This window comes from Fundulus heteroclitus, chromosome 3, assembly GCF_011125445.2.
Source record: "Fundulus heteroclitus isolate FHET01 chromosome 3, MU-UCD_Fhet_4.1, whole genome shotgun sequence".
NCBI lineage: Eukaryota > Metazoa > Chordata > Actinopteri > Cyprinodontiformes > Fundulidae > Fundulus > Fundulus heteroclitus.
In genome coordinates this window covers 14,689,408-14,716,143 of record NC_046363.1, presented here as the reverse complement: position 1 = coordinate 14,716,143, position 26,736 = coordinate 14,689,408, and the positions used below count along the sequence as shown (strand labels likewise).

The 26,736-nt window shown below is 39.3% G+C and overlaps 2 protein-coding genes across 2 annotated transcripts in view; one reads left to right on the top strand and one right to left on the bottom strand.

The window, feature by feature from the left end:
- Positions 1-6,530, top strand: part of adcy2a (adenylate cyclase 2a) — a 46,734-nt gene extending 40,204 nt beyond the window's left edge. The window contains exons 24-25 of the mRNA XM_012864662.3: positions 1,246-1,370; positions 5,570-6,530. Coding sequence (XP_012720116.3) covers positions 1,246-1,370; positions 5,570-5,722 — 278 coding nt within the window. The 3' untranslated portion in view covers positions 5,723-6,530. The remainder of the gene's footprint in view (positions 1-1,245; positions 1,371-5,569) is intronic.
- A 1,648-nt stretch (positions 6,531-8,178) lies between these two features.
- The window catches only part of dnah5 (dynein, axonemal, heavy chain 5), a 121,392-nt gene continuing 102,834 nt past the window's right edge, over positions 8,179-26,736 (bottom strand). The window contains exons 80-88 of the mRNA XM_021317547.2: positions 26,004-26,249; positions 25,332-25,551; positions 24,163-24,368; positions 22,861-23,064; positions 19,990-20,205; positions 16,430-16,642; positions 15,953-16,105; positions 12,843-13,074; positions 8,179-8,390 (exon numbers count right to left, since the gene is read on the bottom strand). Of these exons, the coding sequence (XP_021173222.2) occupies positions 8,239-8,390; positions 12,843-13,074; positions 15,953-16,105; positions 16,430-16,642; positions 19,990-20,205; positions 22,861-23,064; positions 24,163-24,368; positions 25,332-25,551; positions 26,004-26,249 (1,842 nt within the window). The 3' untranslated portion in view covers positions 8,179-8,238. The remainder of the gene's footprint in view (positions 8,391-12,842; positions 13,075-15,952; positions 16,106-16,429; positions 16,643-19,989; positions 20,206-22,860; positions 23,065-24,162; positions 24,369-25,331; positions 25,552-26,003; positions 26,250-26,736) is intronic.

The following is a 26,736-nucleotide window of genomic DNA, read 5'->3' as shown; positions in this document are numbered from 1 at the left end:
GCACCTGTGGTTTGCGTTTCAAGAGCCACCAGACGAATGTATGCAAGATGCAGGCTACAACTGTCACAGTCCTTGTGCTGAGGCTCTTGTACACCAGAAGCCAATGAGGGAATGGATGAGACTCTCTTTAGATGAAAGCACATTTTCCATTTCATTTGGAATATCAGTGTCCCAAAGACTAGATGACTATTTATTGGTCTTGATTGATAGAAACAAATGCCCCGTCTATATTACTCTGTGAGAGTTTGACTGTTTGACCTAAGTTACCTAAATCACTTCCTGATGATTAAACTCCTATTTATGAAGATGTGCCTGGCAACCTCAGGATAGTTTAACCATATATGTCAGACATGATTGGTTAAACATAATATAGCGTTGCTGCTGTGGGTTATGCATTCTCTTATTCTTCTGCACAACATAAGATGTGTTCAAAGTAATTGGTTTCAATTTAAACTTGCTATTGTATATGCTCCACTGCACCAAGTGGTGAATGTCAGTTCTACCCTCTTCGAACACCTGTCCTGTCAAGACAATTAATGTCTCTGCTGCTGCAGAGACATTAACGTCTGAAGCACCACTGGTCGGAAAAAGTCAGGTTCTTGGTGGGGAATCAGAGAGGCATGTCCCAGCTCCCTGTGACCAGTAAGAGTTAGTTTGCTACCTCCAACATGGCTTTGCAGATCTCAGCATGAGCTGCTCCATTAACTCAGCAGCGTGCAAGTGTGTGACTGGATGACTGTACATCCCTGCTGCTTCAAGTCTGGACCTAATAACCCCCACCAGGAAGGAATACTTGCTGCACTTGAAGTTTTCAAAAACAATGGTCGCGTGGCTGGCGTAGCTTTCACACACGTGTGTGCTTTCTATTTCTCCGTTAATCTGGGGAACTGTCTTCAATTTGCATGAGGGTCTAATAGTGTTGGGGATTAAGGGCTCTGCTGCGCTTAGCTTCAAATGTTGTTAGGAAATCTGGTGAAAAGCTTTGTTTACTGTGGGAGCTGAGGGTTTTCTGACAAGGTTTCATGCTACTTAAGCAGGCCATTGTGGTATTATGCAGCCTTCCTTAACATGTAATTACAAAGAAATGCAGCGTATGTGACAATAAAGCTACTGAATTCAAGAATTCACAATATATAAAAATATATAACTTTAGTTGTTTGTGTCAGTAATAATTATTACCAATAATATTATAAATAAATTAAGATAGATCTGGAATGAGGATATTGACCTGTCTTCCTTCCTCAGGAATTAACCACGGCCCAGTGATCGCTGGAGTCATTGGAGCTCAGAAACCCCAGTATGACATTTGGGGAAACACGGTAAATGTAGCCAGCAGAATGGAAAGCACTGGAGTCCTGGGGAAAATACAGGTTAGTGACGTGAACTGGCTTTCTTTGTTTTTGATCAAATTTCATGCAATGTGTCTAAAATGTCATTGTCAAAACTTGCATACAGTTCCTTGGCTTTACATATGGCCAACAAATAGTCTTTCCAAGAGTTTTAAATAAATTTCATAGAACACTCATAGAACAATATATGCGGCATTACAGTGTGTCATTGTGATTTTTAAAGAGAAAAAAAGGAAGAAAAAATGCAGAGGTCACCTGCTTAAATGTGAAAAACTGAGCCCATTTTGTTATTCCTTTAGAAAATAAGGGTAATAGTACTGATACAATAAAGGTTTTCTAATTTTCTTCCATGTCAAAATTCCATAGATTCACAGGCTCAAATTTAGTCCTTTTTTATTTCTTTCTCTTTTTTTGGTAAAATTTCACAGGGGAAATTTAATAAATAAAGAAGCATTTATGACATAGTGGACAAGAATGGAGGCAGGCAGGGATGATTAGATCTTTCAAAAAGAATCAAGTCTGTGTAAATATGTTTCTGTATACAGATGGCTTTATGGCTTCACAAAACTGTGAAGCCATAAAAATGGAACGTGAAGCTTTGCTCCATTTTTTTTACTTAAGCCTTGTGATAAAGAAAGGCAAATAGTTTATTTCCAAATTTACTCTCCAGCTCGCCAGTAGTACATTAAAGTTAAATAAACATGTCATGTTATGAAGCTTACCGTTAAACTCAGCCAAACCAATTTTGCTCAGTGACAAATGAAACACTGAAATATACCAACTATCAACCTTTAGATGTCTGTCACCCGACTAAATTATATCTGTGTTCAACTCCTACTGACTGGTGACAGCCAGCGGGAGTTTGAAAACGATGTACCGGTAATCAGGAGTTCAGGTGAGGTGGTCATGAGCGCAGCAGTCTCCAAAAACGTCAGAGCACTATGGCAATCAAGCAATATCTTGATAAACCAAGCAGATATCTGAAGTTGAAACAGCTCATTTTCGCGTAAAAACATTGTAAAAGTTTTTTTTTTTTTTTTGTCACAGAAAAATTATTGCAACATATCAAACATTATTCAGTTTTCTGTGCTCTCTTCCGCTATTGCTTCTTGAATTTGAACAATCCGTTTTGACCCCGCTACTCATCCATCAGGGGATAATTTGGGAGCCCTACCATCAGAGCAGGACCTTTTTATCTGAGGACGTGTGGACCCGGGAAACTGAAAGTACATGTGTAAAATGGTGCTGAAAGGTGCAGAGGGCTATCAAAAACTCAGGCAATGGCTGAAAGTCCCTGTGATGGAAAATGGGCTCTTGAAAAAAAGTTTAAAGCACATGCCCAAAACAAATTACGGACAATCAAGGCTCAGTGGCCTGTTGGCACTCATGTAATTAAACATAACAAACACAATAAAATAATATTTAAATTATTTTATCCTAAACCTATTTTCTCTGCTAAGACACAACTTCAAAAATAGGTTTTCATATCAGAAAACCCTCCACATCTGCAAATATGGCAGAGTGGACATCTCAACATCCCCTGATATCTTAAAAATCTTATTTTGGCATCCTGACTGAGCACCGATGAAGTGCAAGGTGTTTCCATCACATGGCATGTGGCTGATTCCACCGTTTAGTCTTCAGGGAGCTGTATTGTACGTCACAGCTTGTACACATCCAATATAGCCATCTGTTTTGCAGCGCAGAACAACTGCAGTCCTGCCAATTTTCTTCTATTAAATAGCTGTTGATATTTGCAGATAAAAGATATATTAAAAAGAAATGCTGTGATTTTTTTTTTTTAGGTAAGCAGACAATTGTCCTCCCTCTCCCTCATTTTTGCAATGTTACAAACCTTCAGGAGACATTTTCTTTTCTTATTTTTCTTCATAGATACTGCTTGATATTCATACATTTTGCCATCCGGATCTGCTTTTCTCCCTGGGAATCTAATTGCTCTATTGCACACGTTGTTGTTTAGAAATGAAGTTTGATGAACAAGCTGTGAAAAATATTGTGGTCCAGCAGGAGAAACAAAGATGAAGGCAGTATTGTTCGCCGTTGACTCAAACACAATTTGCAGATTTGGGTTTAGGGCCGATGCAGTGTATAATCCAGATTTGGTACAGCAGATGCTGTGGTGTTTAAAGGTATTCATACTACTTTAACTTGTACACAAAACTCACACAAGAGGCTTATATGTCTAATTTGAATCTGGTGCATCAAATTGCATTCAGGATTAAGTGGTAAATAGCCAACTTGTTTTATTTAATCTAATTGTAAATCCAGCTATGATATGAAGGCCTCGGAGGTTTGTTAGAGGTTTGGAATCACAAAGACCAAAGCAGGCACCAGATTAGTCAGGGATGAAGTTGTGGAGAAGTTTAAATCAGGATTTGGTTATAAAATAAGTTTCCCAAGCTTTTAACATCTGACAAGGCAGTGTTCAATCTATCATCTAATGATAAAGAGAGTATAGCACAACTGCAATATCGATACCAATGCTGGTAATGATACAGAAACAATACTCATGTAAAAATATCGATACTTTTTATTCTGTCTGGCATGCGCTGACTGCAGCAGATCCACCAAAGTCTCCTCATCCGTGTCACAGCACTTTGCTGCTCTCCCTCCCCTCTCATCACGTCTTGCACCGTCACGTGACTTAGCGGCGCCAACCTATCAGCATGCAGGCTCAGCCTGGCCCGCCCACTTAGCTCTCTCACCAGTCGACACACAAACATCCGCACTGCTGCTCAGACTCGTAGAGAGAGAAACCGCCGGAGCAGAGAAACTATGGAGGCCATTTGGCTATATTTTAATGTTGTAAATGAAACAATGGCAAGCTGTATGGTTTGTAAAAAAGCAGTTAAACACAATGGAAACAACAAATTTATATAAGCACATGGAAAACCATGAGCAACAAAACATTGTGCTAAAGAAATGGAGAGAGGAGACGAAACTTTGCTCTTTGCCTGGCCCCGACAGACCCAGACCCTCGACCCACAGACAGATGTGATTGACAGAGGCGTTTCAGACCTCCACAGAATATCCAGGTAGAGAAGAGTGGTCATCTTCAGCAGCAGTTCATATTGAATTTCAAAGTAGATATTATATGTCATATATTACTGGAGCCCACTCAGAAAGCGTAATTAAGACCTTGAAAGAACCCAGTATATTTATCCCATTAAAACGTGTTATCTAAAATAAGATAGCATTAGATAATCCTTTATTTATCCCACAACGGGGAGATTTATAGAATTAAAGCAACAGGCAAGTGCACACAACACAAACAAAGGATTGAAAGATATAATATCATAAGAGGTGGATTAGAAAAAAAACACTATAACCATAACATTATTTTTATTGAACAATTGTAATAATAAAGTAGAAATCACAAAAACACCAAAAGGTCAACAGTTTGAGACATCGAGCTCAAATATAAAAAAGTATCGGTATCGATATCGCCGATACTGACCCTGTTTTTACTTTGATTAAAAATTCCCGGTGTCGCCCATCTTTACTGTAAACCTACTACGACAGACCAACCAAGGAGAGCATTGACTGAAGTAAGAAGGTCTTGGTAACTCTGGAGGAGCTGCAGAGATGCCGAGCTCAGATGGGACAACCTGTTAGCAGGACAACATAACTGTGTGCTCCATATATCTGGCAAGAAGAAAGCCACTGCTGAAAGAAAGTCATGTCATTCTGTTAGCGGATTGCTAAACTCAAAGTATATTGATGTGATTGGTCGAGTCAATGTCCGGGCCTACGTTTAAGGCCAGGCCAGATTTGAAAACAGATGTTTCCAGGGGTGTAAATCTGGAAACAAAATACCCTCCAAAAGACTTGCAGCCGTAATTGCAGCTTTAAGGGGATCTAAAAACTATTGACGAAAGGGGCTAACTACAAGTAACATTTTTTCCCCCTTCCTTGTTATTTGGAAATCCTACTTGCTTGGACTATGGATTTATAAACTATGTTGTACTGAACTGAACCAAACTTTATAGTCAAATTAAATCCCATTGGGAAAAAATTGAATTTTGTGGTTGTCACATGACAGAAACGGAAAAAAAGGTTTACAGGTAGTGATACTTTTGCAAGGGACTGGTAAAGCAGAGTCCAGGGTTTAACAGTTCAAGGGAAGTGTTTTTTTCCGGAGGAATACAATCCACGTCAAATGAGCGAAACAGACTTGACTCATGTGGTTTTCCCTCTAGGTGACGGAGGAGACAAGTTTCATCCTTCTGAATCTGGGCTACATGTGCTCTTGCCGAGGCATTATCAACGTCAAGGGCAAAGGAGAGCTCAAGACCTTCTTTGTGCACACAGAGATGACGCGCTCGCTGTCCCAAGGAAATATGATGCTGTAAGACTGGTTGAGAGTATCTGTTTACCTACACAGGTACAATCCAAGAGACTGAGGAATTATCATCTTCTTAGAGCTTTTGTAATAAAAACAAGTGTTACTCAGGAAGAAATATGAACGATAAGGGGAAAAAAAACAATACCCCCCCCCCCCCCACCACCACCCCCACAGATTTTACAATTACTTTGAAAAACAACTATGCCACAGATCTAGTATTCATTTAGTCACTTCTGTAACTGTATGTGTATGGTGGACGGCAATTAGGCAGTAAATATTACAAACGTAATGCTATTTGAATGTTAAGGCTGAAAAGACCGAGATGTTCTGACCTTCAGGCTCAATGAGAAGAAAGAAGAGATTCAGATGTCCCAAATCAGTAATTGCTTAGCTCTGAGATGCTAGTTGCAGTTACTGGACCACAGAAACCCCTGCTCTGACGCCAGCTGCACTACAGCAGCTCTCCCTTTTCACAGTACACTTTGGTTGCAGAATACTGTGCGTGGAAGAAGCCAAAACGCATCAGCAGAGTTTTTAAAAAGACTGATATTGCCGCGAACACCAGCTCGTCACTGGTGTTATGAATGTAAGTTAATTTGTGTTCTTCTCACAAGTATTTGAAATATTTCAAAACATCAAGTATCAGAAGATATCCAGAAAAAAAACAGCAGAAGCCTTACTTTTTGCAAATGTGAAGCTCGTCTCGAAAAGGAAGAAATTCACAATGTATCCTTCATACATCTGTTAGAACCACAGCGTCTTGGATGTGTTCTGCAGAACATCTGGAATGGCACATTTTGAAGAAGAAAAAAAAATCTACCCTCTCATCATTTTGTCTGCATTATCTGAAGTGTATTTGTCAACCCCTGCTGAATGCAGGGAATCCGGGGCCAGATGCAAAACAGCTTGTGAAAATGACACAAATTATGCAGTTTGTTACTTTCAGACTGTTGGGAATGTGCTAACAAATTTAAAATTTAAAGCATGTAGGATGTTTTTTTAAGACAACTTATAAATCGACACAGAAATCCAGATATTATTTTCCCCTAAATTATGCCTTGAAGTCTGCTAATGTAGTTGAGATATCACCTGTTTTTTTTAAAAAACATGAACAATTAAAAAAAAGGCAGAATGTACCTTTAGAAACCAAACTAGAACCGTAGAAATTAATGTTACTGTTCTCTTGTAATACATTTTTAAGCACTTGGTTTCTGTTGAGTAAATCTGAGCCAAACAAGTATTTAAGGGGAAACGACGCTTTTAGTCTCAATATTACAAGTTTGAGTATTGAAAGCCTGATTTGTGTACAGAGTGGGTTTAGTTTGTATGGTCATTTTGCAAGAAAAAAAAATTCTCAAAAAACTTTTTTGGATTTTTCTTTTAATGCAATTGTTTGTTTTTTTTTTCTTTTGTAAAAATCTTCAATAAAATTTCTATGTAATTTAGTTAATCCTACCTCGTCCTATATCCAGCCGTAACTAGATAGGACTGTGCTGTGTTTAGATGTGATGGCAGGATCATGAAAGTAATCACAGCTTCCTGTGCTGATACATTTTGTTTACTTGAAGCAAGCTGTGGGGGCAGGTTGCACCAGCTGGTGACGTCGACGGACACTTGACACTGGACTGCGCCCCTGGTCTGCAGACACAGCGAGTCTAGATTCATCAGGGTCGGGACTAAATCGTTCTGTGAAGCTGGACCAATTTGTGATGCATTTATTTTAAGTTCAGTTTGTCAATATGAACTCAAATGGAGGCAGCTAGAGCACGCACGTTAAAGATGACAAGCCCCCCCCCTGTATTGACACAAACAGAAATGATGTAATGAGTTGTGTTACCAGTGTTGAGGACATACCCACAGCTATCATCAGACAAGTTATCGCTCCACATTCAAATCTAATTTTCTTTCCCCACTGTCACTGTTGCCTTTCACTTTGAAGAAAAAAAAGAACATCAATCTGTTTTTTTAAATGTATTAGATGCAGTTTACACTTTGCTTTGAATGCCCTCATGGCTTTATTTAGTGACATTTAAACTCTACACACTGTACATAGCAGTATTTAGTCATTTTAATTAAATAAAATATATTTTATATATAAAATTTTAATTTATAGGCATATAACCATCGACATGGTCAAGCCAGAAAAGGGTAGAGTGCCTTTTCTGGGTCAGGGAAGATGTCCTGCTCCAAGTGGAGGAGTTTAAGTATCTCAGGGTTTTTGTTCAGTAATAACAAAAAATAATGTACCGGTCTGAGTCAAAAGGTGAAGCTCTCGATTTACCGGTCGATCTACGCTCCTACCCTCAGCCATGGTCATGAACTTTGGGTCGTGACCAAAAGAATGAGATCCCCGATACAAGCGGCAAAAATGAGTTTTCTCCACAGGGAGTCTGGGCTCTTCCTTAGAGATGGGGTGCGAAGCTCGGTCATCCCGGAGGGACTCAGAGATTGAGAAGCATGGTCTTATTTTCAAAATCAACCAGTTTTATTATGTCCATATGTTGTGTGTTAACATTAAGCAAATCATTTCACATCACAGAGCAGAGCCACACCCCTGAGGATCCAGTATTCAGGAGGAAGGGAGGTTTTCAGGTCCACAGCTGCGATGTAATTCATGTCTGTCCTTACCGGCTTCTTGTAAATTGGACAGGAATAGAGGCGCAAATCCTTCACACCTGCAACGTCAAGTAGGAAAAAAAAATGGCAATTAAAAAGTTTTCTGGAAACCAAGCAGCAGCTGGTAAAACAGTATCTTAATTAAAGATCTCTTAAGTAGAAAAAAGTTTCTGAAAAAATTTGTATCAATGTCTTGCCACAATGATATTCAGCTGTGTTTAACAACACATCTGTTTTTATGAAGGCTAATCAGCTAAACATCTCAAATTAGGACAGGATAGTTATTTCCCTTTTCAGCACCAGTTTGTGTTTATCTCTTTAGGCTTAAGTTTGCACCCCCTTGCTAATTTGTCTGTCAGTCATAATGTAATAGACAGCAGGTGGAATTTACAACATACAAAATACTGCAAAATTAGTTATCAAAAATAGCTGGCCCAAAAAAACTGTGTAGTACTTTTTGAAAGTTGTTGAAACGTGTTTGCATGTTTATGCATTGAAAAGCACAAACAGACTATTTACAAGAATGAAAGCTGTTGGGAGCCGTGATGCTTATAAAGACTCACAGCTGCTAAGAAGAAGGACATGTGATGATGCTTCTTTGGGGATGTAGGATGCTGCAGTCTGTCACTGAAGGAGCTCTTCAGTTCTGCAACAGCTGCATGCATGGGGTGGGAGACACTGTCCAGTAGTATTTTTGCCAGAACTCTTCTGTCTCCCACCACATGCACTGGGTTGAGAGGAATCCAAGAACAGACTTTCTGATGAGTTGAAGCAACCACTTTCTCTCTGTTGTAAACAAGCAACTCCAACAAACTATACTACGGACGATGGTTGATGCCATCACGCAGTCTAAAAAGTCTTCAGGAGTGCTCCCTGCAGTCGAAAAGGTCTCTCTCTCCTTAGCAGTGTTGTGACACCACTCCAGTTTACCATTCAGGTTGACACACAGGTACTTTTTAGAGTCCACTATCTCAATGTCAGTTCCATGGATGTTTACCAGTGTGGTGGGACTGTGCTTGCATAAATCTACCACCAGCTCCATGGTTCTCTCTACGTTTATCAGAGGATGGTTCTGTTGACAGCAGTCTACAAAGTCCTGTCAGTCTGTACTCTGAGTCGTCCTCACCTGTCATGAGACAGAATGGCAGAGCCAATGGGGAAACAAACTGCCGCAGAAGATCGTACGGCCTCATGCTAACAGCTAGTAGTTGCATTTCCTTACTGCAGAGTGTGCCTTTGATAGTTACATGCCCAGAATTACCATCATTCACAGGCACAGATCTCTTTGTATTGCTCTCCATGGATCTCTTGGCCCAGCGTAAACGCTTCCATGTTTGTCCGCCTGCTTTGAAAAAAATACCTACTACTGCCACAAAATCCCAGAAAGAGGACATACATATACACGCATATATATATATATATATATATATATATATATATATACATACATACATACATATATATATACATATACATATATATATACATATACATATATACACATATACATATATATATATATATATATATATATATATATATATATATATATATATATATATATATATATATATATATATACCTATATATACACATATATATATACACATATATACATATATATACACATATACATATATACATATATATATATATATATATATATATATATATATATATATATATATATATATATATATATATATTCAGTGCCTGCTTACATGCTATCAGAGGAGAGACTATAATTTTTTTGAGTTGAAGAGTACCCATCATGAACTAAAAAAAGGTATTTTTCTCAAGTAAACAACTAAACCTTTCAAGTGAGCCTTCATTGCTGGCGCAACTACAGACAATGAGGCTGACGAGTCAGTATTCAGGAATCCTGTATTCTGCACAATCGCTGAGTCTCTTAGACCTCTTGTCAACATAAGCATCTCTGATTGATGTCGATGCTGTGACAAGTACCAGCGTCATTGTGAGAAAAACGAACAAGGTGAAAACAAACGGTGCTGTTTGGTCAATGGAACTCAATTTATTAGAGAGACAGCGATACCAGCCAGTTCCCATCAATAAATGTACGTCTGATGCCTGCCTCAATATACATTGACCCGATGCAGAACATTAAAACCACAAGCAACATTGTCTGCTCATTGTAGTTTTGTTACACATTAGGAAAGAGTGTACTGGTGCTGATTAGTCAAAAATGGGAAACACAAAAATGGCCAAATTTGGAAAATTTGGCCATTTCCAAATATAACTTTTTTTTAGTTAAATATAACATTTTTAGTTAAAACGCCTCATTAGTGTTGATGTAGGTTAACATCTATGGCCAAGGTTCTTGCAATGCTTCTTGGCACACAAGATAATAATCAAAGCCCCCACTAACAGTATTTTTTATGCTCTGGTGACAAAATCTAGGACAGTAAAATGTTCTACACTGTTCTCAGCTCTTTTGTGTTATCTAATGTTGTGTGCAATTTCTAAAACCAAAATTACCACCTAAAATTATCCTATTGAGATTTTATGTAAATGACCAGCACAAAGTCAGACATAATTGTGAACACGAAGGAAAATAATTATCAGTCTTTTTTTCCTGTTATGACCTCAGCAATTGGTTTGAGAATTTTAATAAACAGACGGAATCAAAAAGACAAAAGAACACAGACAGGTCAAAGGTAAAGGTGTGAACCCACTGGCATCTTCTAAACTGTTAGGCTAGTTAAGGAAAGCATTAATCAGAGAGACGGCCAATGTCACCCCGGTAATTCAGACATCAACCTCCCAGGTGGGAGATTCAGTTACCAGTTATGTGCAATCCCCAAATCTGGCCTTTTTGAAAGGCTCGGAAGAAGACATTATTGTTAAAACGAAGCCACGAGAAGCCTTCTGTAGCTTCCCACAAGCATTGTAGGGAACACAGCAAACACCCAGGAGAAAGCTTCTCTGGTTAGAAGAGACCAAAATAAAACTGGACGTACATGCAAAACGATATGTGGAGAAACACAAACACTAAACATAACCCTGAGCACACCATCCACATTGTGAACAACGCTCATAGCAGCATTGTGTGGTGGGATTGCTTTTGATTAGCAGAGACAACAAAACTGTTCAGAGTTAATGAGAAGATATCTGGTGCTAAATACAGGGAATCGTCAGAAGGAGAAAAAAAAGCTGCAAATTTCAAACTGGAGCAAATGTTCACCTTCCAAAAGGACAACAGTCCCAAACATATAACCAGTGATATCCACTGAATAGTTTTGATTAAAGCCAATTCAAGTGTTAGAAAGATCCAGTAAAATGCAAGATCTTAATCCAGACGTAAATCACATGAAATTTCAATACAAAACTTCACATCAAACATTACAGTCTAAATGACAATATTTTCTTCCTAAACATATATACAGGGAGAATTAATATTTTAACTGCTAATCTTAAAGAGTCAAAGTTCCTGGCAGAACTTCAGACTCCCAAGGTGCATGGAGAGTGTCAAAGATGGATTGTTAAGAATTCTGCGATCACAATGGTTAACAGGGAAACCGCAGATAACCCACGGAAGCCAAGGACTTCACAGATGTGGCATGCATAAACAAATGGACAGTTATCTCGTGGCACAATGGACACGTGGATATCCCTGAAGCCCGGCTCTTTTTAGTCTAACGGTGAGGTCTACAATAGAGAAGATCACTTTTTTCAGGTAAAGAACCTGGGAGAACCACAACTGGGTATGGTTGATTCATAACACGACCCAGCAATACTCGAAGTAATATAAAACAACTTTATTAGCCAACTCATTGTGTTTCGGCTTGTTGCCTTCATCAGGGTCTGGGTTGAACCAGCTTTTTCTACAAGTTCAACCAATGCTCGAGTCTTTACCTCGCCACAAGTTCTAATCCTTAAAACACCAGCAACATCACATTTTTTATGTTAACACTGGTGATGTTATAAGACATAATCATGCTGTGATTGCACTTTAATAGGATAACTGATAGAAATCCTCCCAAATTAATGTTAAATCCCCCTGTGATCCCTACTTTCTGTGCAACTTGCAAGCTGACTGTCACCATTTCATACCATTGTATAGTTGGGTTGACACCCGTCCTGCAATGCATGCGGTCAGATTGCTTGTCGCGTAACACTGCTCAGGTAACTGATGTCAGTGTGAAAGCCAGGAGCAAAAAAGTCAACGAGCAGATCACTGTACGACCAAGATTCATCTTTCGGTGGCTGCAATGCTGCTGCACATCAGTGCACTCTGGCCTTTTCCAGCACAAATATTGCTGCACAAACTGCAGGAAATTTATTCCAACATCATAAACAACATTAAGTCTCCTTGACATTTAAATGTTGCATGTATCCAGCGACTGTGTGGGATGAGCACCATGAAAAGGACTGAGACTTTAAGATCCTCTTAATTCAGGCAGGATTAAAGCTTATGCATCAATACTGGAACAACCCACCCCCCCTTTTTTTTTTCTCCCTCTGTGTCACGCCTTTTTAATTGGGAAACTCACCATTATTCTCAGCGTACATCCTGATCACAGGCATCGTCTCAAACAGGACTTTTGGCTTGGAGTCGACAAGCTTGCAGCTGCGGCGGTCCCAGCCGGCCCCCTCCAGGTGAAGGCCATAAACGTACACTCCTTCCGCGGGCGGCTGGGTGATGTCATCCTTCATCCACCTGGTTACCTCGTTACACAGCACCATGCGGTCCAGGGCCCAGCCTTTGTTGGCTCGAGTAATCTCCTGACAGCACAAGTGCAAATCTTCAGGTTAAGGTCATAATGTTACATCTACAACTCAGCAGTACATAAAGGGAGTAGAGTTTACACTCGTCTGTTTTCTTAAAATCAATTCAGACAAAAGGGCTGTACTGAAGCTACAAAAGTACGGGAAGTAGGATATAGAATGTGTAGAATCAATGCAATCTTGATGGGAATAAAGAAAAAAAAAATGCACACGAAATATAGTACCTCTACTTTCTTCACCTATTGTGCACAAACTGATCAACTTTGCATGTAGGTTACGTTGTCAGAGCTGCAGTTTAAGCTTGACAGTCCTATGAAGCCAGAAAAGGAGTTCCAGTGGCTGTTTTCAGGAGTCCACATTAGTTCTACAAATCTGCTTCCAATAAAATGTAGACAGCTTTACAATCTACACCCCGTCTCTAAAGAGCTGGGATTTTTCTTCAATGTAGGGTGGGGGGGAACTAAAACCGAGAAGGCAGACAAAGAAGCCTGACACAAATACTAAACGACACCAACTTCCTCCCACTGCAGCCTTTAAAGAGCAAAACAAATTGATGCATCGGGTCAACTCAAAGCTCCCTGTTTATGTACATGCTGGGGAAATCTTTGCAACTTATCATTATGGAAACCAAACTGATTTTGTGAGCAGAATATCTCCCTGTTCAACAAGGTATTATTTGCCCAAAGTTGGACATGAAGGTTGAATATTTCCATTTAGTCAAAGGATTAACTTTTCTGTGTGATTCCTTTTTATGGCTTTTATTTGCCACAGCTACCAGAAACGCATTTCTCATTCTGACTATTCTGAACAACAAAGTGCTTAGTTGTCCTTTTAAAGGAATTAATGAACTCCCTGCATCCAGAGTTATACATGGTGTATTGCATATTTTAATACATGCAAACTTAGTCTGTCATCTTTCAACAAAAAGAAACCCAATATTCAATAGGCCTTTGGAGCCCAGGTTTAATGATGCTTTGCAAAAAAAAAATTATTATGACGCACACACAGTGTGCTTCGAAAGACTTCATAGTAAGCAAATAGAAATTGATTGACACAAGACCTTATAATTTAGTTGCTTTTAAAAAAAACAAGGCCTGCACACCCTGCAGGCCTTGGTCACAGAACCTTGTCCATGCAGAACACAATGAGAAGAACCTGGAATTTGTATATTGTAATCTAAAGATGACAGGAAGCCTTTTACCCAGTATATACTCTAATGTAAGACTTTCAACTTTGAAAACTCTTGATTCTTAAAAAGATCAATATTTGAATATGTACACAACAGTGATAGTAAATATCTTTAGAGGGGTTACAAGTGAGCATGTACAATACAGAGGCGCGGGGTTCACCAGTTTGGAGTTGAACTAAAGCGGAACTATAATTTCCAAATGCTACAGGAAAAGACTGGTTTTATAGATCTGAGGAATAATGATCACAGAAACACACGCAATGGTTGTCCAGTGGACCAAAATCTGAGGGCTTTATGAAACACAACAACTCTAGATTAGAGCTGAATAATTCTCATTTTTATTAGACAAATGATATTTGCTACAATGTGTAACAGTAAATCAATTTTCAATAAACGTTTTATTTATATAGCACCAATCCATGTTACATTACATCTCAAGGCACTTTCCAAAGTCAAAACAATCAGATCTTACAGATTGGTCAAAAAGTTTCCTAAGGAAACCCAGTATTGAGTTTTGACAAGCAGCATTCAGTCATGAAAGAGCGTAGAGCCACAGGGGACAGTCGACTGCGTAGTCAATGGCTTTGCAGCAATCCCTCATACTGAGCAAGCATGAAGCGACAGTAACAATTCCCTCACAGTAACAATTCCCATTCGCTGTCTTCTTCCTTATCTTTTATGTCATGATTTAGGTGTTTGTTTGTTCTACTTTGGACTTTTCCCATTAGCCTGTCACCCCTCAGCCACCAGCCACTATCCAATCAGCTCTGCCCCAGTCAATTAGCCCACATCAACTCCACCTGCTGCTAGTAATTAGTCAACTGGGCTCACCTGTGCAGCTGTCCACTTAGACCTACTTCAGCCAACTCATCCCTGCCAGAACGTCTCTTCTCGTCTTATCTAGTGTAATGTGCCCTGTCTCTACCAGATCCTGTGTGCTCAGCCAGTTGAACTGTTCAGATCTAGGTTACCTGTGTCCGCATGCTGCAGTTCTGCCTGTTTCCCCTTGAGTTCCAGTCACATGCTCTGCCTGTTCTGGTGGTTCCCAAGTCCACATTGCCAGTTCTGGTCTGTCACTACCTGCATCCTCTGGTCCCCCTGCTCATCCCTGCCTGCCTGCACCATCAGCCATTATTCACTGGTCTGGTTCTGCTTGCCTGCCACACACATCACTATTCATCCTTCACAATAAACCTTTTAAAGAAACGTAACTCTGCGCACCGCTGAATATCAGATTCACCAGCATCATTCACTACATTATGTTTTTGTACTCTGTATATTCATCTCTGTTAGTCTAATCCTTTTTGTTCCCTCAAATCCATTGCTTTTTAATTCATCGTAATTTGCCTATTTACCATGCTGTGTTTGGGTACAATTTCTAACCTGAATCTTGTATGTAGAACATCAGTCATTCTGATGAACCATTTTGAGAATAAAAACAGTAATGTCTCCCAAAGGGAAAGACTTTGGATGCGGTTCAAGTAGCCTTAAATTAGTTCTCTGCCGTATTCATTTGCCCTACATTAAGGTAAACTGAGTTCATACTGACTTCTCTGTGTTTGTGTGCGCAGCACATGTTTACTTGTGTGCGTTGTTGTGGACGTGTGCCGGGCTCTCCCCCTGTGTGCCATCTGCTCTCCTCTCCGGCAGAGGGTAAATAGGTGGGCAGCCTGATGCCATGTGTACCTGTCTCATCGCTGTCAGGAAGCCCTGCGGGTTGAAGAAGCCCGTCATCCAGAAGCAGTTGGGCCGGCCCTCAAAGATCCAAGCCTGGAACTGCCGGTTCCGCTCAAGCAGCTCTGTGAACCAGAACCCCAGGGTGCTGGAGGCCCACGAGGCCTGCAAAGAGAACAAAGAGGAGCGACAACATAATGTAAAATATTCTGTCGACATATTGAACATTGTCACCTAGATGAGCAGAAAAAGAAAAATGGGGACAAGGAAAGATTAACGAAACTTCTGCGGTTAGAAAAGAAAAATCATCAATCCAAGGCAGGAAGCCACTGAATAGTAAAATACTCAAATTTCAGACCTTCAATAGCTAATAGCGCAACATTTAGTACAATTGTGAGATTTGTGAATATATCTTTGGGGGGTGTATGGCAAATAGATGCATTATGCATTTTTTTTCAGTGTGGTTGGTTATAGTCCCGAGAAACAGACCTTCATCCAGCGTGCAGGAATACGAGCGTCATACATGCAGTCCAGAGCATCCCGCAGGTTCTCGCTCATGATGATAGTTCCGTCGATCGCCAACTTGAGGTCCATCAAAGTGTTTCGGACCAGCGCTATGACCCGCTGCATTCGATCGATCTCTTGGCGGAGGAAGATATTCATTGGCTGAAAGGGGCCCATCTTCTGAAGACGCTCTCTTACCTGTTTTAATCAGAATCACAGTCAATTGCATTTCTTTGAGGGTTTAACTTTATTTTACTTTGGGGGTACAAACAAGGAGTTTGACGTGTTTGTACCAGATGAACGTATTTCTAGTACTGTATGAATTGATAATGTATATCATGAACACGGACAATTCCCAGAAGTAACTGGAATTCCCAAATCTGTTCAACCATGACCTAACCTTTAGGTTCACAACTTATACAACCTAAAAAAATGTTTTTCTGCGATTCATATACAGAGAAAAAATAGGAGCAAAAAAAAAAAAAAGCTTGCTAGTCTAAAGAATTTGAAGAACATGACAAAGAAACCACGTCCATGTTGGCACACATTGCTGGCCGAGGGTCACAACAAAAAAATACCATAGAAAGAACATTTATTTTTAATTTAGCCCTCTGGATTTCTTTCATTTCTGTGTTCTCCAATATCCTTGGATCAGACACTCATAAGCAGGATTCCTACATGATCATTTAAGAAATTCAACCATTTCCCAATTAAAATGTCTGGCTTTCTCAGACCTTTTAGCCAATGTTTAAAATATGAATATAAAAGTTCCACACCAATCATAGATAATTCTATAGTATTCAAATTTACAATCTGCAACCTGTAAAAAAACAGACTAAACAAGGAAGAAAGACTGGCGAGTGACCAAGGGATTGGTAATATGATAGATAATGAATGGATGAACAGGCAGACGAAAGAACAGATACATAGAAGGATGGAAAATAGCCAGATGGATAAACTATGGATGGATGGAAGAGCAGATGGATCGAGGGAATGAAGAATGAACTGACACAAAATGGACAGAAGAATAAGGGGCTAGATGGAATGATGGACAAACAGATGAATAGACAACAAAAGAATGGACAATGGACATAATTAAGAAAGGATGACAGATGGAGAATTGATAATTGAGAATAGAGGATTAGATGGATGGAAGAATGGCTGAACGATGGGAGGGGGAATCAAGCTCTAATCACACACCCTACCCAATCTGAGGGCCTGTTGTTTCCTATTTATATTCTAATACTGATTCATTTATTCTAAAAAAAACAAACAACAAAAAAAAAAAAAAACAATAACAACAACAACAAACGCGTAGTACCCTAAAACTGATGTATGGTCCTTTGATGGGTAAATCAGTTTTGGTATTTTCATGTTATGCAGGTACAACATCCTGAGTCAGTGCAACGTTAATTAGACTTGAGGATAGACCAACTGTGTCACACATGATAGAGTCGGTTTACAGACCCCAAAACTGATCATCTTTTGTCAACATTACAACAGTACTCCTCTTTATTGCAGTGCTCTAAAGTATTTGGATCACGTTTCTACATTTTGCCCCATTAGAACCACAAGCATGTATGCACAGGTGCATCTCAGAAAAGTGGAAAATATGTTCTGATGATTTGTCACCTTAAAAGTAGCTTTTGAAAATAACAGCCTTTAAATCAGGTATGAAAAATGATTTTCATTAAGAACACGGTTTTTGAAATTCATTACTCTTGATAATTATTCTGATAAAATATTATAATGTGTTTTCATTACTATTAAGTGGAAAATAATTAGAATAAACAAAAATACATGTTTGAAAACATCCATCTTTGTGTAAATAATTTAGTGAACCAAGTGACCTAAATAAATAAGCTTTTAAATAATACTGTAATTTGTTGAACATGACTGTATTCCGGGGGGTTTATTGGGAATTTATTGAGACCAATACAAAGTAGTGCATTATTGTGAAATGGAAAGAAGATGATTTCCTTACAATAAAGAGCTTAAAATTGTGTTTTGTATATGTATTCTGCCCACTTCACTCAGATAATCCTTGAGAACATTCGGTGAAATGAATTGCTTTTTAGATTCTTTTTTTGGGGGTTTTACTGCGCTCGTGGCTCCTTTTTGACAAAGTAGGCTGACAGTAGCAGGTGCAGGTAACTATGTCAAAGTTGATGGGCTAAATACAGGGCAATTCTGAAAAAAAAAGAAAAAACACCTGGATTGCAAAAAAACTTAGGACGGGTGTGGAGGGATGACCTTCCTACACCTTAACAACACAACATTCAGTCAGAGCTCCAACTGGTTTAAACCATACTACTGTATGTTAAAATGGCCCACGCAAAGAAAGAAGAAAAAATAAGCCCAAATAAGTGACTGCACATTAAAAAAAACAAGCCCAAATTTTTCAGCAAATCTCAGGCTTTGGTTATCCCGTGCAAATGCGGCACATAAAAAGCTGACGTAGGGGGGTAACTTATCTATTACAGTGGTCCCTAGGTAAAACTAATCCTGTGTGAATAATGCTATACACTATACACAGATTCAATATTTTTTTTTTTATCAAAACTATTTAACCAGACATGAGACCCATTGACATCAAGACCTCTAACGAGTATTACCGGGACCTGCACAGATGCTCTTCATCAAATCTAATCTAGCTCAAGCAATTTGCAAAGAAGAATGGTTTAAAAGATGTGGAGAGCTGGTAGAGACACACTGAAAAACCTGAACCTCCAAAGGATTGACTTAGAAAGGCTCAATGTCAATACAAAGCATGCATTTCAGAGTTTTATTTGTAAAGGAAATGTCATATGCCGTATGATTTTCTTCCACTTTACAGTTATGCACTCCTTTGTGTTGGTCTATCACATAATAAATAAAATATTATTGGCAATAAAATGTCTGGAGGTTTTAGGTTGAAACGTGAAAAGGTTGTGAAACGTTCAAGGCATAAGAATGCTTTTCCCGGGAGACTGTATCTAAAGCATACGTACAATTAGGATTCAAGGTTTATCTGACAATATAACAAAAATTATCTGTGAAAAAAAAAAACCTATGAGTTCTATAATTTTGTGGTAACTTGTGAGTCCGTTGTAAATTGGCTCCAACGACTACATATATTGTCCTCAACCCTTCAGCATTTCTCTGAACTCTACATGTAAATCTCCTTCAGTTAAAGAAATTACTTTTAAATCTTATCACCAGACTGGTTCTGAAATTTTTTTTTTCTTTTCTATTTCTACACTGTCAAAGCAAGTTCGCAGAGAAGGAGGTGAAAGCGCGAGAGACGTGGCGTGTTGGTAAGTGACAGCTGAGCTTTGCACCTTGCCTCGGAGTCATAATCTCGCCTCACCTTTTTTGTGACAGAAAGTGAGAAGGGCCTCAAAATAAAACTAGGATTCGGTGGGATTCAGCTGTACTCACACCTTCTACCCCTGTCTGCAACAGAAGAGACACTCAGCCCGACTCACATGGTGCGAGGAACAGTGAACACCGTGCCTAACCTCAACCGTTTGCCTTCGGGCTATTCGCAGAGCGCACAAACATACTTCAAAAGGCACGTAGTCGGGAGGCAGTTTCTCCAGCATGTCGTCAGCCAGCCTGGACACAGTAGCCTCTCTGGTCTCCCCTCCTCCCGACGAGCTGTCTTTTGGCTGAATACTGAGGATGGCGTCCAGCACATCTTTGGCCTGTTTACTCTGAAAGGTTATGTCTGCATTCGGATGGAGACCAAACACCTCAGGTGTGTCGTAGGCCGGAAGACCCTGAAATACAGGAACAGAAATGACTTACGTTGGATAAACTCTTATTTATTGTAGATTTAATATCCTACTCGCTCACACAGGTGTGGAATGTAGAGACAGAACTTTTACACCCTTTTCTGTGCTAATAAGTACTGCGCTTGTCTGCACTAACGTGGAACAATTTCACAAATATAATACACAATTATAGATCTCCCTTGCTTTATCTTCAGTTCAGACATTGCTGGTTGTGGGAACTGTGGACAGTGAGCATGTTCTCAGCGACACACGGTGCCACAAGCTGCTTTTTTTCACCCTCCGATGAGGATGCAGAGACTCTACCACATGGGTAAGTCACGCCTTCCCTCCTCCAAAATGGTGAATGCCCCCTGAAATGTCGGTGAGGTGACAGGATCTCGCCCCAGCTTCCCACAAACAGTCAAATGTGTTCAGCTGGCACCGAGCTCCAGCTCTGTGGTGATGAGCAGCAGAAAAGACAAGCGCCTGCAGGAAAACATGCGCTCTACAGAGCGGCGCTCTGCAACTCTTGAAGAGATGTACTGACTCGCTCCTGTCTCCGACAGGAGCGATCAATACCAATTTTCCAGCTGGCCTCATACGATAAATAACTCAGCGATTTAAAGAGGGGTCCTCGATGATTCAGCTCTTCTTCACATGTTTAGAAAAAATCTCTGGGAAAAACGGGGACTGACCAGCAAGCTTTGTCTAACTTGTGGACTTTGACTTGATCGCTTTAAGATTCGTTGACTAAAGACTTGAGATGATTTTTATTATATATCAAGACTGAAAGTCTTTGAGATAGTTAAAATTAAAGTTAAAAATTAATAAAAGCCTTTCTATAGATGCTTTCCAACATTAAAACAAGCATTTTGTGTTTTGTGTATAGTGTTTTGGGAATAGATCATTATAACCTGTTAATGACTTGAAATTTAAACCATAGGTCTTGGACTTGACTTATTATTTGTTAGTCTTGACTTTTGACGCCACTTAGGACGTGAAGGAGAGCTGTTCTCCAGTGAATTAGCTTTTAATTTGAAGTTTGTATAGGTTTGAATGATGCAGGGCCTCCGTTCCCCCCGCCTCTAAGCTCTAGGTTCAGGAGGAAACGTAGAATGAGACCCGGCTCCCGCAGCGGCCTCCACAACAGGCTAAATGCTAATCCACACAGTCCAGCCCTGCCCATTCTCCTCCTGGCCAATGTTAGATCCCTCGCCAGAAAAAAATGGACGAGATCTGGTTGAGGATTGCCTCACTTAGGTTGGACTGCTGTGTAGCGATTTTCACAGAGACCTGGCTGGCTGGCCAACAACGTGTCTGCCGCCGGAGTCGAGCTGGGAGGCCTGTCTTTGTTCAAAGCAGACCGGAACGGCGCGTCAGAGAGAAGCAAAGGTGGAGGCTTAATAATGTACGTCCACAACAACTGGTGCACAACTGCAAAAGTGATCAGAAGCTCCTGCTCCCCCAGTCTGGAATATCTAGCAGTTAAATGCAGACCTTTTAGATATGTTAGAAAGTTCAACTCCCCGATTATTATTGCAACATATATCCAGCCCAAAGCTAATGCTAATTGGATGTCCCACTTCCATCAGGTAAACATTTCAGAAGCATCAAATCCAGAACTAATAAACTCAGAAACAGCTTATCTACAAGAGCTGAGGGCTATCGCCCTTGCTGAGAGGTTTTTGGTCTGTCACATGTTACATTCACACAATTGTTATCTGCAAACTCTTATTCTCAGTAATATCGAATTGGACATTTCTGTACACTAATCCTTAAGATCACTGCATAAATAAATGGCTTCATTACTTCAAATTCATGTAAAATCACAGCAGTTCATATCATTCGCAAAGGAACTGTTATCACACTTGTTGGACTCTGATACAAACTTGCTCGCTTTAATGTAAAAAAAAAAAGAAAACTGTAAATACTAAGCCTGTTGTGTCTGTGTGTCATGTTATCTGTGTACTTCCTGAGCCGGTGTCTGCCTCAAAGGAAATTTCACCATGGTAACACACAGTGACAATAAAAGATTCTTGATTGTTGATTCTTGAATTAAAGAGAAAGAGAGAAATAGTCTGTTTTAGGGAAATTGAAATCCTTCCTATCAGCATAAAATTTAGATAACCACACACAGGTACATGTGCTCTGCTGTCCACTTTTTTGTTCCTTTGGGTTTGGTGTTAATACTTTTGTGTAATGGTGGTGATTGAAAGGTTAGAAAATGTTGGTTTGTGTTTTTAGATGTGTCTATTTTGTTTGCTCCATCTGACTGAGTGATAACTCAGACAGACAAGCTTGTTGAGCCTGGCTGTCCCGAGCTTTAATCATAATGAAACTAAGTTAAATAAAACAAGCTCTGGGACTGCTCTGCGGCACACACAAGCACACAGATCGGGTTTGCAATGTGAAATAAAAGGAGCATACATGCATAAAACTACACACACAGTAAGAGTCACACCAAAAGCGCAGGCTATGCACAATCCACTTCAGTGCTTCAGCATCTTTTAAACTGTCCAATTTCTCTGTTGCACTTATCATCCCAGAAGAGCGAGAAGTATAAAATCCTCCACACTGTGGTTGTTATCACAGACTGAAAACAAGATTTCGCTGAATAATTTTTACAGTCACACGCCGCCTGCTTCGTCTTCTTAGACCTACCTGGATGTAACTGAGATACTGGTCAACATTAGAGCATTTGGGGATGTTGTAGCCCTTGTAGAAGTTAAAGGTTGGTCCAAACATGTCCTCGCTGAACCACACCCTGGCAAAGGTGTTAAGGAGGCGCTTGTCGTAGTCATCAGTCACTCGACCACCATATTGAATCTCTCCAATCATGTACTGCACTGTGCTCCACGATACACCCTGAGGATGTACGACACAAGTAAGATATAAAAACTCTGAAACAAACATATGTTAGGAAGGAAAAAACTGCACCACCTTGGTTGCTTAAAGTGAAAACAACTTGCTGAGGCACATTTTGACTGAGTAACAGTACTCAGTTTTGTTTGGTGATTCTGTTAGCAATGATCTTGATATCAGTCAATGCCTGGTGGTTTTTGCTAGTTATTCAGATCAGATCAGGTGATTCCTCAGGATTTCTCTAGATTCTGAACTTTGGGTAAGCATTTGCAAGACTTTATCTTTCCTCTCATAAAGTCTTCCTTCTGTTGATTTGGATGGTGGCATAAACTCACATTAATATCGAACGGATAAAATCTTTTTTCAACTTTGACGTTCTACTTGTATGTCGTGCTGAGGATTAGCTTTGAGTAAAGGATGTACATGGAACTTTCAAGAAAGTTGTAGTAGAACCGTTGATCTTTATTTTACCTCAATTGAGGTACCTGATCACAGGTGTGGACTTTAGAGACAAAAATGCAAAAACTGAATTAAAGGGTGCTTCAACACAGTATTATCTAATGTGTGATAAAAACATATGCAACAAGGTTATTGGAGTTTAGATTTATCTTTTCATTTGCCCTACCAGTTTTATCTTTCTAAGTATACAGCATATTACAGTAAAGGTGGCAAATGTTTTATAGCAATTTATCTTTTTTTTTTTTAAGTTACCAAAACTTGTCATAAAAATGTAATTTTCCTTTGGGATCAATAAAGTATATTTGAATTTAAATTGAAACAAGAGAGTGCACAGTTTTGAGATCTGGTGCTATTTCAGAATGAAATATGCAGATTATGATGATGTTGTATTTACACAGCACAGTAAGAATAGTGTGCTGTCACAATTATTTTTAATACATTCCCATGGACTATGCAAGGAATCAAAAGCTTACACTTCCTAAGTATGAGTTAAAGCACTTGCAGCAAAAAAATAACTAAAGTACATTTTTTAATCTGACACTTTTCCGATTTCTTTCCTAATTCCAAACTGGGGTTTTTATTGTGCAGTGTGCAGGCTTTTCCGTGCAGCAACAGCTTCACCATACATAAAATCCGCCCCACCTTTTTGATGTCCATGTCATCCAGGTGGTTCTGAACAAACTGGACGGTGGCATTGAAGTCAGCTTGGTTAAACTCGTAGGGGATGTTCCACCCAAGAGGGCCAAATTTCCTCCTCTCTTGTACCGTGCTGTGAAGAAACGCCACAGCATACAGCATTGGCTTCCACTGGACCATGTTACTGACATCCAAAAGGTCCTGGTTTATACCTTTTCAAAGACATGGATCAATACGTCAGCAGTCAGTTCCAAAATGGAGATTAATCTTCTACTATTTTCAACCAAATAAAGGCTAACCCTCACAAAAGCAAAATAACGTAATACAGATCTTCATTTCAGTAACAACTATAATGTGATAAATATAGGTGGGAACAGACTATGCTAATGAAGTGGATGTGGTCTTTGCAGGATTTAAGAGCTAAAGATACAAACACAGACTCTCAGTTGCCCTTCAGGAGTGAAACTTCATCCTTTTCAATATGAGCCAGGAACAGAAAGCTCTCTTGCATATTAAGCATTCTTCGTCTTGTACCCTTCTAAGTCTTGAATAAAAACACAAAGTACATGTCTCAGCTTGGATCAAGTTTCATAAACCTTCCCCAAGGCTTTTGGCACTTGGGTGTAAATGCTCTGAATTAAGCAACGAGCATCTGTTTTATCTTTTGTTTTTCCCCCATCTATTCTTGTTGTCCTTCCCTCAAGATATGACGAGAATCCAGATCTATCTGAATGCCTGCATCCATTAGTCAGCTATTTATAAATGCACAGATCAAGAAACACAAGACACTTTATTGTGTTTACTAATCATTCTATTATACTACCTCCGTTGACAGTCTTTATATCCAGTATTTTTTTTTTTTAAATCAATACTTTTGCCTGGCCGTGTTTTGAGGTAAAGACATTCCAGTTCGAGAATATATGTGTGTACAGTCTATTTTCATATTGTCAAAGGTTGCCTCATCATCATATATATATATATATATATATATATATATATATATATATATATATATATATATATATATATATATATATATATATATATATACACATATATATATATATACACATATATATATACACATATACACATATATATATATATATATATATATATATATATATATATATATATATACACACACACAGAAGCAAAACTATAGTGAGGCCTACCTCCATAAGTCCTCTTAAGGCCTGCCTTAAGACCTTGGGGTGGTTCATTGGTGAACTTGATTGACATCTGAAGAAGTGTGATGGGGAAGTGCTTGTGGACCTCCGTGGTCATCCAAAGGCGAAAGCTGTCATTGACAAAGTCTGTTTCTGTCACTGTGTCCATTAGTTCATCCATAAAGTCTAGACCCAGATGGCAGTTCTGGAGCAAGGCCCACCCACCCTGTGTGCAATCACAACAGCAATGGCCATCAAACACTGTGATGAAATGAGCTAAAAACCTCAAGTCAGAGTTCAATCCTTTTTTTTTGCCAACATTTAACCTGAAACTGCAAAAGTTCATAATGAGTTTACAGCAGATATTTCCAACAGCTTTCAATGCTCTATCAGCACAAACAAAGGCTGTAAGGGGACCGACAGACAACCAAATATACGGATGGAAGGATGGATGGATGGATGGATGGATGGATGGACACAACTTTAAAAGAAGTAAACTGGCAATAAGATCTAAAAATTATAACATCTGTCCAAACTCTGCTTTCTTTTCCAAAGCTGTAAATTGCTTAATTAAAATTATTTATGTTTCCAGATTGGCACAAACCATAACAAACCAAACATTTCAGCTCTCAGACAAAGGAATAGTAAAACATCTGTCCCCCTAAAGCCCTGACTCACATTAGCCATAGTCTGCTGCAGAAGCTTACGAGCGTGGACCTCTTGTCCTTGTCCCATGGACACATATCTGGTCTCGATTTTGAGCTTCTTCCCCAGTGCAGTGATGGAGTCTGTGGGGTCGGATCCCATTGAAAGGAAGCAGATAAGAGGTGTCCGTGGATCCGATTCCTCCCACATCTTCTCTAGGTCAAGAATCACCCCTTCAGTGTAATTCTCCCCCATAGCATTAATTATGTATTTACGTGCCTAGGAGGGAGAGGAGAAATCAAATGGTGCAAAGTCGATGTTTATGTACTGGTTAAAAATGCAAAGAAAGAAAAACACACAGAGGAAAAGATTTATTAAGTACTGCAGTGCTGTAAAAAACTAAAACAAAGCAATATTTCTTTTTTTCCCTCCAGGGATGATCTGGGGGGATATAAGAGTTTATTTTTTCTTTTCTATGGGCTTAATCTTCTCAGTCAACAGTTTGGTTTTGAAGAACTACTGAACAGGCTTTTGCAGATTTTTTTTCTGCAACACTATTGACATTACCTAGTGGATGAATGGTGCTCGGCAAGGATGTGAAATTCTTATGAAACTATAACCTTGGTTTAAACTAACACAGTTGCCAGCCATGGTATCATGGCGTTTATAACAATATTTTAAATAAAAACATTAAACTTGATCTAACTGCTTTTATCAAGAAGGCAAATTAAACTATTTTCCTTACTGCTGATAAAATATTCTAACA